Source organism: Rhinoraja longicauda, chromosome 21 (genome assembly GCF_053455715.1).
Source record: "Rhinoraja longicauda isolate Sanriku21f chromosome 21, sRhiLon1.1, whole genome shotgun sequence".
Lineage (NCBI taxonomy): Eukaryota > Metazoa > Chordata > Chondrichthyes > Rajiformes > Arhynchobatidae > Rhinoraja > Rhinoraja longicauda.
In genome coordinates this window covers 12,173,798-12,191,395 of record NC_135973.1, presented here as the reverse complement: position 1 = coordinate 12,191,395, position 17,598 = coordinate 12,173,798, and the positions used below count along the sequence as shown (strand labels likewise).

At 44.0% G+C, this 17,598-nt stretch overlaps 1 protein-coding gene across 1 annotated transcript in view; it reads right to left on the bottom strand.

The window, feature by feature from the left end:
- Positions 1–17,069, bottom strand: part of LOC144604244 (interleukin-21 receptor-like) — a 41,463-nt gene extending 24,394 nt beyond the window's left edge. The window contains exons 1-4 of the mRNA XM_078418466.1: positions 16,477–17,069; positions 10,818–10,899; positions 6,573–6,687; positions 1,043–1,239 (exon numbers count right to left, since the gene is read on the bottom strand). Of these exons, the coding sequence (XP_078274592.1) occupies positions 1,043–1,239; positions 6,573–6,687; positions 10,818–10,896 (391 nt within the window). The 5' untranslated portion in view covers positions 10,897–10,899; positions 16,477–17,069. The remainder of the gene's footprint in view (positions 1–1,042; positions 1,240–6,572; positions 6,688–10,817; positions 10,900–16,476) is intronic.
- Between the last annotated feature and the right edge of the window lie 529 nt (positions 17,070–17,598).

Genomic DNA, 17,598 nt, shown 5'->3' with positions numbered 1-17,598 from the left:
TCTCTTTTGTTTGTGTTTTTTGTGTTGGTTTGTGATTGCGTGTGTGTGTGTAATTGCTTATTTTTATTGCTCTTATTGTTGGACTTTGGGTGACAAAATCTCGTCCAAAAGACTTGTTTTTTTTGGCTGACAATAAAGGTTATTCTGATTCTGATTCTGATTCTGATGAATTATACCTTAGGGTAGGGTATATATATATATATATATTTGTGTGTGTGTGTGTGTGCACTTGTGAGTAAGTGTATATATACGCACTGAACTTTTTTTTCTCTCTCGTTTATCATATTGTCTACAGTGTTCTATGTTTACATATTCTCTTGTGCTGCAGCAAGTAAGAATTTCACTGTTCAATCTGGGACATATGACAATAAAACACTCTTGACTTTAGAGATACAGCACGGAAACAGGCCTTTCGGCCCACTGTCTGTACCAACCAGTGATCACCTCGTACACTAGCACTATCCTACACACTTTACAGGAACAATTTACTATTTTTACTGAAGCCACATAACTTACAAGCCCGTACGTCTTTGGGGTGTTGGGAGTAAACCCGAGCACTCAGAGAAAACCCATGCAATCTCAGGGAGCACGTACAAACTTCGTACAGACAGCACCCGTAGTCAGGATCTAATCCGGGTCTCTGGCGCTGTAAGGCAGCAACTCTATCGCTGCGCCACCGTGCTGCCCCTCTTAAAATGCAGTTGAAACACAATAGGATAGGAGAAACTGAGATGGAAAAAGAGGAAAGACAATAGACAATAGACAATAGGTCAGACTGACAGAGAGAAAGAGATGGAGAGAGTGTGGAATGGGAAGAGAATTCAACATAAATGGGGAGAGTGGGGAGAAGAGATAAAGGGGGAGACAAAGACAGACAGAGACAGAGAGGGAGAGAGTGACAAGCAAGGTAGACAGAGGGGAGTATTTCGGGGGCTATGCAAGAGCAACCTCTCTCCCATGGTATCCCTGTCCTGTCATGTTTAGATGGGCCAGACTAATGCCTTCCTATCCATCATCTGAATCTTCTGGCATTCATACTCACTGTGTTTTGTTGTGTCAAACTCCGGGCAGTCCACACTGCTGTTCTCGACCTCCTTGATCTTGGTCATCATGTTCATGCTGTACCTGTCCTGTGAAATCCCATATTCTTGGTAGAGTTGACAGCTGCACTCAGCGAAACCTTTGCCCCCATCAGAACACGAGGTCGCCGTCAGACTGCAGGATATCGTTTCTCCCATCCTAAAATGGAAAATGGGGAAAATATCACCTGGTTCATACTCTTATGCCAAGATCCCATTTACTCGATTAACTCACTTAACAGCTCGACAACACATTTTACATCTTCACACCATTAAATTAGGCAGCACGGTGGCGCAGCGGTAGAGTTGCAGCCTTACAGCGCCAGAGACCCAAACTCGATCCTGACTACGGGTGCTGTCCATACGGTGTTTGTACGTTCTCTCTGTGACCTGCGCGGGGTTTTCTCTGAGTGCTCGCGTTTCCTCCCACACTCCAAAGATGTACAGGTTTGTAGGTTAATTGGCTACTGTGTAGCATAGTGCTAATGTGTGGGGTGATCTCTGGTCGGCGAGGACTCAGTGGGTCGAAGGGCCTGTTTCCGCGCTGCATCTCTAAAGTCTAAAAGCCTAGAGTAAATTGCCTGATAGCAGGCAAGAACTTTTCACTGTACCACAGTACACGCAACAATCATAAACTCAAATCCAACTTTGACTCTTGAGTTACAGACTCAGATTGGCAATGTTCATTCCACTGGGCACTACCACCACAGTGCAACACACTACCCCTTTTCCGGGGTTACATCCGCGCCCGGGTGGTGTTGGAGAGGGACTATGCGCTGTCCACGGGCACCCTGGGGGATTTCCGGGACCGCTGGGCACCGCAGGGGGATTGGATGTATCCTGGATGGGGATTGTAATATAATTGTATAATAGTTTCAATTGGTATATTTGTTTGTATAGTATTCTGGTGGTGGGTTCTGTTTTGGTTTTATTGTATTGTATATATTATTTTAATATTTGAATAAATCTTTTTGATTAAAAAAAACCCAAAAACAGTGCAACTCACTGCTTTGAACTCTTCTGGAATAGATTTCAACAGAAATTGAATTACAGACAATAAAAGGAAATGATCATTTATGAGAAATGTGGATTGAAACTATGTCACATTTATTTGTTTTATTATTATGAAAATAAGGCTGGTTCTCACAAGAATGTAGCTAATTAATTAAAGGATCTAATTAGTGATAATTAAAGCGTTTTGAAAGCAGTTGATCCAAGGAGGTGGAATTCCCCAGAGCAGCAGAAGGTTAAAAATACTGTGAGTAATTATGTACTTCACACTCAAATGGTGCGAATGGAATATTTAATGATGTCACGTTCTTTCTAGCATGTCACCTTATTGGAAGGTCTGGTATATTTGCAGCGGTGGTTTTCTGAGTGAGTTTTATTGATCTATTTATACGAGGTGCAATAAGTAGGCTCATGCAACGCCTCATGCGTCCCGCTATCTTAGTGGAGCATGAACTTAAAACATGCTTTCAGTGTACAGGAAACCACATTGGCCAATCTCCACAGCAAACCTGTCTACAACTCCATCTGCAGCTGGGCTGGTGTCTTGTCTTCTACTTGAAACTCCAACAGGTGACATCTGTTTGAGTCTTTCTACTCAGTGTAATCTTATGACTAGCCTGCCCATCATTTTTGTTTTGCTTAGTTTAGTTTAGAGGTACAGAGTGGAAACAGACCCTTCGGCCCACTGACTAGGTCCCGACCAGCGATCCCCGCACACTAACACCATCCTGCACACACTCGGGACAATTTACAATTTTGCAGAAGCCAATACCTGTACCTCTTTGGGGTGTTGGAGGAAAACGGAGCACCCGGAGTAAACCCATGCAGGTCACGGGGAGAACGCACAAATTCCGTAAAGACAGCACCCATAGTTAGGATTGAAACCGGATCTCTGGACAGCTCAATTGCTGTGCCACCGTGCTACATCTGCCATTTTCTTTCCAATTGCTCTGACTCACTCTCCATGACTGTTTCTCTGTCTATTCGGCCCTGCCTCTGCCAGTCCCTCTCAGTCTGTTTGTTTCATCACTATTCACCAAAGGCCCTCTCATCTTCTTGTTTGAAAGTGCTGAACGGCAGAGTTAGCTCTCGACTTTTTTTTCATCTTGTCAACTCTGTCCAGGGCGCTTCTCGTAGACGTCATGGAGTGACACAGTGTGGAAACGGCCCCTTCGGCCCAACTTGCCCACACCGGCCAACATGTCCCAGCTACACAAGTCCCACCTACCCGCATTCGGTCCATATCCCTCCAAACCTGTCCTATCCATGTAACTTGTCTAACTGTTTCTAAAATGTTGGGATAGTCAGCTAAGGTAGTTCTCCAGCATACCTTAAATAGTATTTGGTTACACTAAAGACTTTGGGTTTTGTTTGCACTGGTATTCGGGTTATTACTTTATTTAATTTTTGTTTATTATATATTATCTGTGTATTGTGTTTACTGGCCTGTTATGCTGTCGCAAGTAAGAATTTCATTATTCCGTTGCTGGTACATATGACAATTAAACACTTGAAATAATGAAAAGTGTGAGCTCATGGATTCTTTGTCACAAAGGGTTTCTTCCACCGTTCCTCCTTGGCCAAATGTTTATGGTTCCCCCAAGCCCAACCTCAATCTTACTCTAGTTTTTATTTAATCTTCCCTAACGGCCTTTGCACACTCAGCGTGTCAAATGAACCCACCAACTTATCCAGTGACTGCATCCTCTCAAATAAATTCTTCTTCTTGATTAGTAAGGGTGCCAAAGGTTACGGGGAGATGGCAGGGGAATGGGGTTGAGAGGGAAAGATAGATGTTCATAAGTTCGAGGAGCAGAGTTAAGCCATTCGGCTCATCAAGTCTATTCCACCATTCAATCATGGCTGATCTATCTTTCCCTCTTAATGCTATTCTCCTGCCTTCTCCCCATAACCTCGGATGCCCTTACTAATCAAGAATCAAAGTCAGCCATGATTAAATGGCAGAGTAGACTCGATGGGCTAATGGCCTATTTCTGCTCCTATGGCTTATGAACATAAACTTAAACTGACCACCTAACTTCCCTTCCTACCTTAGCTGCTTTTGTTAATGTCTATCTGTTCTCAAGTACTTAGGTATATGAAGATGTCAATGCCTTCAGTCCCCATCACAAACTCCTTTCACCCTGCACTGATTCCATCAGCTGCTTACCAAGTGGCTGAAAGTGAATCAGACTCCTTTCAACTTTGGTGACACCTCGGAGGTCAGGTTTAGTTTCACACATATTAACATCCTTGTCAAAACCACCTACTGCCAACCGATTCCATACCTGCCTCACCTCATCAGATGCTGAAACCTTTTGTTTTCTCAGCCTAGCCAGTCTCCAAAGTCCTAGTGTCCATCTACAAGGTCATCCAAAACACTATCTCTTGCAACCGAACTGGCACCTGTTCTCCTGAGCCTCTGGGCTCTCTGATTTACACTGAAGTCCAGTTAAGTAGAAACTAAATGTTATAATACATTTCAATATTTTTTTGAATTCTCTCCATATTTCAATGTTTCCTTTCTCTGTTGCCTCCTGCAGTCCTTTAACGCTCAGTGCTCTTCCAGTTCTGGCTTCTTGAACCCAAATCTTAGGTGTTCCACTACTGGATGCCAATCCAGGAGATATCAAGGCCCAAAGTTCTGGATTCACACCCTCACCCTCCTCCCAGGAATTTCTCCTTTAAAGCTTATATCTTTGGCCAAGCTAGGAAAGACTCAAATCCCTCATTGCACTTTAACCTGAAACATTTAAATCCATTTCTCTCTCTCCAGATGCTGACTGACCTGTTGAGTGCTTCTAGCATTCTTTGTTTTAATTTCAGATTTCCAACATCTGCAAATTTTTCTGATTTTCATCCCCTGGTTATCTGCTCTAATATCTCCATACGTAGATCCCTTGATTCCCTTTTGGTTGGTTTGCTACCTTAAGGCTGGCAAACACATGGAAATGCTTGCCTTCGCTATTAGCATTAGCCATCTCCTCTTTATTTGTCCCTTTGACCTATCTATCTCACTCACTGAATGTTCCTCTCCAGCTTTGTCACTGACTCAATCATAGCCCCTTTCCCAGGATCTCAAAACTACAACATCATGCTACGATGGCATGAGATGGCATAGCTGTGACATAGCAGTGAATTAAGTAATAGTGAGTGATTTCACAATGTGGTACAAGAATGAATGATGTGAAACAAGGACATAACCATGCACAAAGTAAGCTTAAGTGATAGAAAGGCAAATGAAACAATGTTGAAAGATGTAACATAAATGCAAGGGATATAATAGTAAAATGATGCGTCACTGAGTTGACGTGGAAGTGAATGATGGAACAGCGTGTAGTACAACATGATTCGAGTAAATGATGCCATAACAGGTAATGTTACAGCAAGTAATGTCACGGTAAAGTTGATCAAAAGTAATGTCACCAAAACATTGTGTCATGTGAGTGATTGTGAATAATGTCACAACAAGTGATATTATGGTGAGTGATGTCACGGTAAATGATGTCACAGTTGATGTGAGAGTCAGCGATGTCACAGTAAATGATGTCACAAGTGATGTTACATTGAGTGATGTTACAGCAAATGATGTCACAAGTGATGTTACATTGAGTGACGTCACAGCAAATGATGTCACAAGTGATGTTACAGTGAGGGATGTCAGAGCAAATGATGTCACAAGTGATGTTACAGTGAGTGATGTCACAGCAAATTATGTCACAAGTGATGTTACAGTGAGGGATGTCAGAGCAAATGATGTCACGTGATGTTACAGTGAGTGATGTCACAGCAAATGATGTCACAAGTGATGTTACAGTGAGTGATGTCAGAGCAAATGATGTCATAAGTGATGTTACAGTGAGTGATGTCACAGCAAATGAAGTCACAAGTGATGTTACAGTGAGTGATGTCACAGCAAATTATGTCACAAGTGATGTTACATTGAGTGATGTCACAGCAAATGATGTCACAAGTCATGTTACAGTGAGGAATGTCAGAGCAAATGATGTCACGTGATGTTACAGTGAGTGATGCCAGAGCAAATGATGTCACAAGTGATATTACATTGAGTGATGTCACTGTAAATTATGTCACAATACCAAGTGATGTCACAAGTGATGTTATAATGAGTGATGTCACGGTAAATTATGTCACAACATGTGATGCAACAGCAAGTGATGTCACAGTAAACAAGGTCATGTTAAGTGATGTTACATTGGGTAACGTCACAGTAGATGAAGTAGTGTCAAGTGATGTTACACGAGCTTTGTAAGAACAAACGATGCAAGGAATGTGATATATCATCAACAGTAGGGAGTGATGTATGACTATGTAATCGAACAGCCAGAGATGTAAGAGACAATGATATAATAGCAAGCTATGTGACGTGAATGGTTTGTTTGCCATTTGAGTTTGGTTTTGCTCCACAATGAGACATATCAACAAAGATAAGATTGATGGCTTTAGTAATTCATTACTTACATTGTTGCAGTAAGATGATATGAAACATCAGGCATCGGAGATGCATCAATTCTCCAGGTACATGTTATGTTTTCTATGTAGTCATTGACACAGTGTAGACTGTCACAAATTGTAGCTTGGAAGACATAAACAGAAGTTATTAGTGGATTTTAATTCCCATTACCCTTCTGAATAAATTGACTCATACAGCTTCCTCCCTTAACCAATACCGCGAATACCATGAACACACTATGTTTGCATGACACTGCTGTGCACAAGTTGGTTTTGCTTTAGTCACTTCACTAAAAGGTGCAGGTCGGCAAACAGAAGATACTAAGACAGCCACCCATTCGAAACGTCACCCATTCCTTCTCTCCAGAGATGCTGCCTGACCCGCTGAGTTACTCCAGCATTTTTGTGTCTACCTTCGATTTAAACCAGCATCTGCAGTTCTTTCCTACACATACTAAGCCAGCCCTTGCATCAGTATCTCACAGCCAGAGCTAAAGATTAAATCACACTCAGTGACCAATACTCAGCATGTGTGTAAAACTCGTGGAGTTGAGAGATTTCCACAAACAAGAACTAGTTGGAAAAACATAACTTCTCTTTTACGTGTAAACTATAATGATTCACCAGTTGTTGGGCTCATGCATTAAAACCACCAACCATCGCTCTCCTATGTAGAGAACAATTAACAATCATTGCTACTGCTGCTGAAGGCAGTTTGTTCCTAAACAAGGGCTTTCGTCCTGTTGGGTTCATCACTCCCATCTGTGCATGTGATTTTTGTTTCAGTATCAGCAATATCAAAGCTTTTCTCTGTACCTCAGTTCACATGACAATAAACTAAACTGAACTCATAGAATTTTACAGGAGAGAACAAGGCCATTCAGCCCATCACATCTGTGGTGGCTCGCTGAATGGAATATTCAATTAGTCTCACTCATTTGCCCTCTCCCAAATGACTGACCTTTGAAAATGGTTATTTGGAATCCCACTGATTTGATTAGGTTTTTACATTGATTTGTTACCTGTGTATTTGACTACTTCAGGGAAACAACAATGATCAGCATATCCTTTAAAAAGCGCAGTTTTACCAACTAGTCCACGTTAATTCTAGGGATGTTGGGTTTGTCATATTGGGAGAAGTTAATCAGACTGAGCCTATATATTTTTTGAGTTTAGAAGAAGTTTGGAAGAATGAGAGGTGATCTCATTGAAGAAAATCCTTCTGAGGCTTGACAGGGTTGGTGTAAAGATGGCATTTTCCTTTGCTGGAGTGTCCAGAACTAGAGTTCATTGGGTCAGAGGTTCAGCCACCCAGAACTGAGCTGTGAATAAATGTCTTCATCTGGATGGTGGTGGATATTTTTAATTCACTACGCAAGAGGTCAGTGGAGATTCAGTTGCTGAGCATATTCAAGCAAGAAATCGATAACATTTGTGCTTGCATATACACATGTTTTTGCATTCTATGTGTGCATGGGCCTATGTGTGTGTGTGTGTGTGTGTGTGTGTGTGTGTGTGTGTGTGTGAGCATGTGTGTGTGTGAGCGTGTGTGTGTGTGTGTGTGTTTAGGTTACATAATGTAATTTATCTTCTCTTAAATAAAATAGTTGAAATATTTCAACAATGATTTTTGTTAATATGTCTGGGGGGGACAAAGACACCCACATACATTCAACAACAGTGACAGCTTTGCCAGGCAGGCTCACCATGGAAGACTCCAAGTGCCATGCAGGGGGAACCAGTGTGGTCCAAGGTTGGCCCCAGCTTTTATCTGCTATTTTCATATCTCTCTCCTTAACCAATTGCAATGGAGTCAAATGGCCCTTCCCCCATCTCAAACCCCACTGCACCCAGGTAACATCACACTTGCAATGGAAAACGGAACCATTCTAGAGTGCGGCCAGGAACACAGACTGATTCCAGGCGTGGGATTTTCATAGCAGACGCACAGACGTCTAAACAATTAATTTAAGGAAGAAGCCTTGATTTAAGTTTTACTGAACAAGGGCGGCACAGTGGCGCAGCGGTAGAGTTGCTGCCTTGCAGCGCTTACAGCCCCGGCGACGCAGGTTCGATCCCAGCTACAGGTGCTATCTGTACAGAGTTTGTACATTCTCCCCATGACTGTGTGGGTTTTCTACGAGATCTTCGGTTTCCTTCCACACCCACACTCCAAAGACATACAGGTTTGTAGGTTAATTTGCTTGGGTTTGTATACTTGGTATAAAGTGTAAAATTGTCCCTAGTGTGTGTAGGATAGTGTTAATGTGTGGGGATCACTGGTCAGCACGGACTCAGTGGGCCAAAGGGCCTGTTTCTGGGCTCTATCTCTAAACTAAACTAAACAATATAAGAATAAGGGCAAATGAACATTTAAATGGATGTGGCACCATTAACCTAGCCAGCAAAGGCAACCATATTACATTTCTGCATTGATTGGCCAGTATTTTGGGTGATATGGGCTCAAAGAAAAAAATCCTCTTACCTAAAATTTGATTTTATTTTCACTGCATTCTCCAAGGGAAATCCTTATCTTTTATTTAACTACAGTCCCGTGTTCAATTTCTTAACTAATGACTTAAAATAATAAAGAAGGGGCCAAGGCATTTGAGGAAGGACACGGTGTGCTATGTTCTAGTGAGATTCCAGCAGTATTAATGTTACATTCAAAACTCACTGACAAATTATGAAATTTGATTCAAATAATCTTCAAATAGGTCCTCAAATCCTCAAATAATCAAACAGATTTTTTTTTAAATGTAAACTTAAAATGTTAAAACTATTCAATTCAGGCAACAGCTGTGGAGGCAGAAAGAGACCTGAAGTTTTGTTTTCAAAGAAACATTAACTTAGTCTCACTCTCCACAGATACTGCCTGATCTGCTGAGTGTTTCCAGCATTATTTGTTTTGAGTTTTCTCATATCTGTGATTTTTTGCTTTGCTTTTGGAATGAAGCTAACTTAAATAATTCAAAAGGTTCACCAATTTGGAGCGTAGAAGGTTGAGGGGGGACTTGATAGAGGTTTTTAAAATTTTAAGAGGGACGGACAGAGTTGACGTGGGTAGGCTTTTCCCTTTGAGAGTGGGGAAGATTCCAACAAGGGGACATAGCTTCAGAATTGAGGGACAAAAGTTTAGGGGTAACATGAGGGGTAACTTCTTTACTCAGAGGGTGGTGGCTGTATGGAATGGGCTTCCAGTGGAAGTGGTGGAGGCAGGCTCGATTTTATTATTTAAGAGTAAATTGGATATGTATATGGATAAGAGGGGATTAGAGGGTTATGGTCTGAGAGCAGGTAGATGAGACTAGGTCAGAGAGAGTGGTCGTCGTGGACTGGTAGGGCCGAACGGGCCTGTTTCCGTGCTGTAGTTGTTATATGGTTATATGGTTATATGGTTAATTACTTTCGGGGAACACAAGAACACCACCCACCTTCAAATCCCCCTCCAAAATGCACACGGTCCTAACTTGGAAATATAAAACCAGTTCTTTATTGTCGATGGGTTTAAATCTTGGAACCTTCCTACAGCACTGTGGCAGCACCTTCACCAGAAGGCCTGCGACATTTCAAAAAGCTGGATCACGATCATTTCCCAAAGGCAATCAAGGATGGACAATAAATGCAGATCTGTCTGTGATACCCAGATCTCTAAATAGAAAATAAATAGAAAACACTTGAGTTTTCTATGAAACCTGGGTCACTTGCAACGGGGACCAGATAAGGGATGGTGGATTGTGGTTTCATGCATAGAACGACAGACAAAAGATAAAACTACCAGGCAGTTTCTGTATAGACAGTATCATGCAAATTACTGACCTTTAGGCACATCGCACAAATAGTTCCATTGCCCGAATCTTTTTCCGATTCAACGAGGAACATTGAATGGAGTGATCACATACATTTTCTTTTATCTTAGTGAATTTGTGCTTTTTTTCAGGAATTTACTTGGGGTTGATGAGTGGCCTTGGTGTATTATTACAGGCATGTAACAGCAGAGTGAAAGGGTATAGGTAGGCAGGGCCTAAATATCAGGGTGAGTCAATTTTGGTTTAACACCATGTGGCGAGTTGCCCTTTAGGAAATGGCAGAAGCCCTATATGCACAACCAATTTCTCACTTGATTACCCCCACACAATCTTTGAGATACCACTGGTATAATGAGTGCTCGTAACTTTCTAAAAATCTCCTCACACCGCCCCTCACTGATGTCAGAATCTGAACCAATGCAAGATCACACAAAGTTGAACTTACTGCATCGTGCTTGTCCACATAGAAGAAGCAGAAGAACTGCGTGCGGTGGGAAGTTCCAGAGAGACCTCATTGTGAACATTTTCTGGGAAGGAAAAGGAACCGTGTTTAATATCAGGTCGCATGTTTAATGAAACGCAAATCAGTTACTCGGCCTTGCACACAACATGGTACTCCAAGTACAGAGAACAGGTCTAAACAAGGAGCAGAGAGGAGGTGGGGTTTGGAATAAGAGCGGGCACAGTTAGAAAATAGAGTTTGCAGGAGGGTTCTTGGCTCTTGGCACTTGGTTCTTGGCACTGACCCAGGGAAGGCACTTTATAAACAAATTACAGAGATGGATGAGGGAAAGATTTAAAGAGTCTGCTGATCTGTTCTTAGCCACATAGATGCAACTACAACCACAATTAAATTAATTACAATCATAAAATAACCAAGGAATAACCGAGGAATGAGTGTTAGCAATCGATAAACTGACATGGACCCATGAGGATATACTCCACACTAAGTGCTGGGGTAACTCAGCGGGCCAGGTGGCTGGAGAACATAGAATGAAGAAGGGTCTTGACCCAATACAACACCTGTCCATGTTCTCCAGAGATGCTGCCTAACCAGCTGAGATACTCAAGTACTTTGTGTCCCATGGTGTAATCCAGCATCTGTAGTTCCTTATTTCTACACATGAACAAAGCAATTGCTGTTAAGGAACAAATAGAAGGAATGGATGTAGTGAGCAAGCATGATTTACAGAACAATTGCAGAGCTTAGGTCCTCGAAGGTATGTATAGCAATATAGCATAGTATAGGAAAAGGAATACTTTATTGTCACACGTGACTAGGCACAGTGAAATTCTTCGCTTGCATACCCAATGTACACAAATAGCAGCCCCCTACGGCCTGACAAAGTTACAAAGTACGCCTGCTCCCCTTTTATCCCCCACGCCGGATCCCCATTGTCCTTTGTACCCCCCCATTGTCCATTGTTCTCCCCCCACCTCCCTCACGACGGTCCCCCCCCCCCCGCTGGGTCCTCCATTGTTCTTCCCCCTCCTTCACGGTGGTCCTCCACGCTTTCAGAGACCGTCGACCGCGGGTCGACCCGCGAGGCATCGCCACCGCTGCAAGGCTTCACCGCCGCCAAGGCCTCGCCGCTGTCGACCCCCCCACTTCACGCCTCCGTGCTGCCGCGGGCTCCGTCAGCAACATATACTAAGTTTTCTCGGGGTGCTCCGGTCTCCTCTCACACTCCAACGATGTGCAGGTTTGTAGGTTAATTGGCTTCAGTAAAATCGTAAATTGTCCCTAATGTGTAAGATAGTACCATTGTACTGATTGGCACAGACTCAGTGGCCCAAAGGGCCTGTTTCCACCCTGTAACTCTAGCCTAATGTAAATATCACAATAATTAGACATGGTCCATCCACATTGATGATACGGCCACGAAAGCACACCTCAGAAGGCTGAGAAAATGTGGCATGTGTACAACGATTATTTCTACAGAGGCACGATAGAAAGCATGCGATCTCGATGCATCACTGCTTAGTATAGCAATTGCTCTGCAAAAAACCACAAGAAATTGCAGAGTTGTAAACGTAGCCCAGGCGATCACACAAACCAACCGCGCCCCATCGACTCCATCTATACTTCACACTGCCTTGAGAAAGCAACCAACATAATCAAGGACTACTTACACCTCGGTCATTCTCTCTTCACCTCTCTCTCATCGGGCAGATGATATGAAAGTCTGAAAGCACGTACCACCAGATTCAAAAACAACTTCTTTCGTTGCTGTTGTCAGATTCTTGAATGGATCTCTCTTATGCTAGGGATTCCCAATCTTCCAAGCTACCTCGTTTTAGCCTTTGACCTTTTATTTTATCTTCACTTTCTCTGTAACTGCAACATTTATTTCTACACTCTGTTTATTTTCCTTTTTGCACCGCCTGATGTACTCACATATGGTATCATTTGCTCAGATAGCACACAAAACTCTGTTTTGCAATACACATGACAATAATAAATCAACACCAATTTCAGTACAAGAAAGGGTCAGCCTAGGAGGAATTCGAAAGCAATGGTGAGAATTTTAAAACCGAATCAGTGCATTACTCCGGAGCCCATGAAAGTTGACAGGTGCGATGGGGCTGTGTTAAGATGCCAATGGAAGAGTTTTAGATCTCCTTAAGTCTACTTAAGATTCGAGTGGAGAAAACTAGTAAGAATGTGATGGAATGGTCACGTCAAATGGTGGCAAAATGGTGGAGCTTACAGTGGCAGATGGAGGAGATGTGGTGATGCTGCAGAGGTGAAATCTGATGGTCCATGATGTTCCAACAGGTACAGCTTTGTGGCCCAAAGTTCCCATCAAGAGCAATAGCTGTGGTCTTTGAAGAGGTTACCAGGGAAATTGATAAGGGCAAGGCTGTGGATGTTGTCTATATGGACTTCAGTAAGGCATTTGACAAGGTTCCACATGGAAGGTTGATTAAGAAGGTTAAATCGTTGGGTATTAATAGTGAGGTTGCAAGATGGATTCAACAATGGCTGAATGGGAGATACCAGAGGGTAATGGTTGACAATTTTATGTCAGGTTGGAGGCCAGTGTCTAGTGGAGTGCCCCAAGGATCTGTGTTGGGTCCACTGTTGTTTGTCATTTACATTAATGATCTGGATGATGGTGTGGCAAATTGGATTAGTAAATATGCAGATGATACTAAGATAGGTGGTGTAGTTAATAATGAAGTAGAGTTTCAAAGTCTACAGAGAGATTTGGGCCTTTTGGAAGGGTGGGCTGAAAGATGGCAGATGGAGTTTAATGCTGATAAGTGTGAGGTGCTGCATTTTGGTAGGACAAATCAAAATAGGACGTACAGGGTAAATGGTAGGGAATTGAGGAATGCAGTGGAACAGAGGGATCTGGGAATAACTGTGCATTGTTCCCTGAAGGTGGAATCTCATGTGGATAGGGTGGTGAAGAAGGCGTTTGGTATGCTTGCCTTTATAAATCAGAGCATCGAATATAGAAGTTGGGATGTAATGTTAAAATTGTACAAGGCATTGGTGAGGCCGAATCTGGAGTATGGTGTGCAGTTCTGGTCGCCAAATTATAGGAAGGATGTCGACAAAATGGAGAGGGTACAGAGGAGATTTACTAGAATGTTGCCTGGGTTTCAGCACTTAAGCTACAGAGAGAGGTTGAACAGGTTGGGTCTTTATTCTTTGGAGCGTAGAAGGTTGAGGGGGGACTTGATAGAGGTTTTTTAAATTTTAAGAGGGACGGACAGAGTTGACGTGGGTAGGCTTTTCCCTTTGAGAGTGGGGAAGATTCCAACAAGGGGACATAGCTTCAGAATTGAGGGACAAAAGTTTAGGGGTAACATGAGGGGTAATTTCTTTACTCAGAGGGTGGTGGCTGTATGGAATGGGCTTCCAGTGGAAGTGGTGGAGGCAGGCTCGATTTTATTATTTAAGAGTAAATTGGATAGGTATATGGATAAGAGGGGATTGGAGGGTTATGGTCTGAGAGCAGGTAGATGAGACTAGGTCAGAGAGAGTGGTCGGCATGGACTGGTAGGGCCGAACGGGCCTGTTTCCGTGCTGTAGTTGTTATATGGTTATATGGTTATATGGTCTTCCTAATATTAACTTGGAGGAAATGTCTGCTCACTCATTACTGGGCAGTGGACAGGCAATCTTCCATTTTCAGAAGATAGAAACAAAGTGCTGGAGTAATTAAACCAAGCACCTGCAGTTCTTTGTTTCTTCCATTTATTGTCCATTGTTGGGATGGGATGCCCGTGCTTGGGTGCTCGGCATGAGTTGCCATGAGTCTCTCCCTGGAGAGTCACCAACATGTACATGGAAACAAAGCCTGTTTTCACACGATGTTGCCAAATGGTAATTTGTAAAGAGAAACGGCAGAGATGGGGCAAAGGATCATTGGGGGTTGGGGGGGGGGGGGAAGGGGGGGGGGGTAGGACAGTTGATTCCATAGAACAGGACAGAAGACAAGGTCGCTGTCTCGGGCCAGATGTGGATGGATACCAATGGAAATGTGGGGAGAGTGATGGGGGAATGGGGACAGCTAAACCAGCAAACAGTGAAGCGGAGATATGTCCAAGCAATCTGTTATTCCACCCTTAATCTCAACCCCGGCTCTGACCCAGATATTCAACCGGAGTGATCTAAAACATTATTTCCCCACCACATCCACCAACCTCATCTCCTGTATCTGTTGTTTTGGGTATGGACTCCTGTATATCGGTGAGACCAAGCATAGACTGGGTGATCGTTTCACTGAACACCTCCGTCCAGTGTGCCTTGCCTACGTAATATCCCGGTTGCCAAATATTTCAACTCCCCTTCCCATTCGCATTCCCATGCTGACCTTTCTGTCCTGGGCCTCCTCCACTGTCAGTGTGAGGCCACACAAAAAATTGGAGGAATAGCACCTCACATTACACTTGGGCAATTTACAACCCAGTCGGAAGAACGTCGATTTCTCTCATTTCAACTTACCCCTGCATTCCCTCCCTCCCCCACCCGAGTCATCCCACTACTCCCACTGTTAGCATCCTTGTATCCCTCCTTTATCACCTCTTCTCCAGGCAACAATGGACCATAAAAACGTAGAAACATAGCAAAATAGGTGCAGGATTAGGCCATTCGGCCCGTCGAACCAATTCAATATGATCATGGCTGATCATCCAAAATCAGTACCCCTTTCTTACTTTTTCCCCATGTCCCTTGATTCCATTAGCCCTAAGAGCTATATCTAACTCTCTCTTGAAAACATCCAGCGAATTGGCAGAGAATTCCACAGATAATTCTGTGGCAGAGAATTCCACAGATTCACAACTCTCTGGATGAGAACGTTTTTTCTCATCTCAGTCCCTTTATTCTTAAACTGTGACCCCTGTTTCTGGACACCCTCCAACAACGGGAACATTTTTTTCCCTGTATCTGGACTGTCCAAGCCCATAAGAATGTTATATGTTTCCATAGGATCCCCTCTCATCCTTCGAAATTCCAGTGAATGTAAGCCCAGTCGACCCATTCTTTCATCATATGTCAATGACCATTATGAACTCCAAACTTCCTCGCACATCTGTCCTGCCCGTCCCGCTTTGTCCTGGCCTGCTTTTCTTACCTCCACTTCCCTCCTCTATGCTTTGAGTCTGACGAAGCTGCCCCCAGACCCGAAACCTCGCCCATCATTTTTCTCCAGAGATGCTGCTAGGACCCGCTGATGAACTTCCAGCAACGCTGTGTCTATCCTAAACTGCACCTCGACTCTCATCGGAGCTAATGGAGTAACATATTACAGCTGACCTCAGCAACAGCTCAACCGTGACCCTGAGAGCGAGAGGAATGTCGAGTATAATCCAGCCAGAGACTAGAGAGGATAGATAGTTGCTTACAGAATACAGAATACAGAGCTTTATTGTCATCCGATACCGAGATACCGAACGAAATTACATTTCCAGCAATCACAGAACACAAAACCAAACAACAAAAGAACACAAGACACACGACCCCAACACAAACATCCATCACAGTGGCTCCTTCATTGTGATGGAGGGCAACGGTGCCAGCGACTCCTTCCATTCATCACTCACAGAAGATCTATTTTTTAAATATATATATATATATATTCCCCTACCTCTGTTAATTCGCTGCTTCACCCCTCCAGAAGACTAGGCTTCAGGGTGAACAAACCAGTTAGTGGGGACCACTGCTCCCAGCACAGCCCTGACTCCCAGCCACTTGTCCGGGGACTTCATTCAACAGCCGCAGGACCAAAAGAGTTACAGCAGAAGTGATTTTCGCCGAGCGGGACCAAAGCCAGGCTTTGACACCAGTTGAATCAAGAGAGCGGTCTCGGAGAGTTGTTGTTGTGTTGCTTGTGGTCAACGCCAAGTCACCAAGCCCGGCCCCTTCCCCACCCAGTCTCACTCACCCGCTCCCTACACAGTCACTCGTTCACGACTCTCCTCTCTGGGTTGGCGAGTGGGATGGGATGCCCGTGCTTGGGTGCTCGGCGTGAGTTGCCATGAGTCACCCTGGATAGGGACGGGTCTAGGAGCCCCTAGGCAGGGGGGGCAACACTGAGATCCCCCTCCCCTCTTCCAGTTGTGACACACTCTGGGGCCCCCAGAAAATACAGCCAGCGCTTCAGATCAGTGCGTCCGATCATTGACGTCAACCTGCCAGAGGTTCAGAAACGGCCAGGATGTGGGTTGAGTGAGGGTTAAAATAACACACCCCGAGCGACGCAAGGGCTTTGGTCTTCGGGGCGATAGCGTTGAACGTGGGATGGCGAGGAGCGTCCTGGGCTTTGCCCCGTGGCCAACGGAGGCGGGTGTTGAGAGACACAGACGCAACCCCAACGCACGGTTAATAACACTTCCCACGCCTGGGGGTGGGTGGGGACCAGGCTCAGTCACGACCTCCTCTCCTCTCTGAAGCCTGTGTGTAGGTGTGCACCGACTCCATGCAGCATCTGTCTTGTACCGTCTCTCTGAAAAAGACTTGGAAGTCGACTGTGTATTTTGTTTTAAGACACGAGGTGCTGGAGTAACCCAGCGGGTCAGGCAGCATCTCTGGAGAACATCTGTAGGCTCGGTCCAGACCCGAGACATCACCTACCCATGTTCTCCCAGGGATGTCGCCTCGCCCGCTGAGTTATTCCAGCACTCTGTGTCCTTTTTCTAAAACCAGCATCTGCAGTTTCCTTGGTCCCACGATGTATTTTTTGAGTGGACTTTTGCAAGTGAAGAAATCA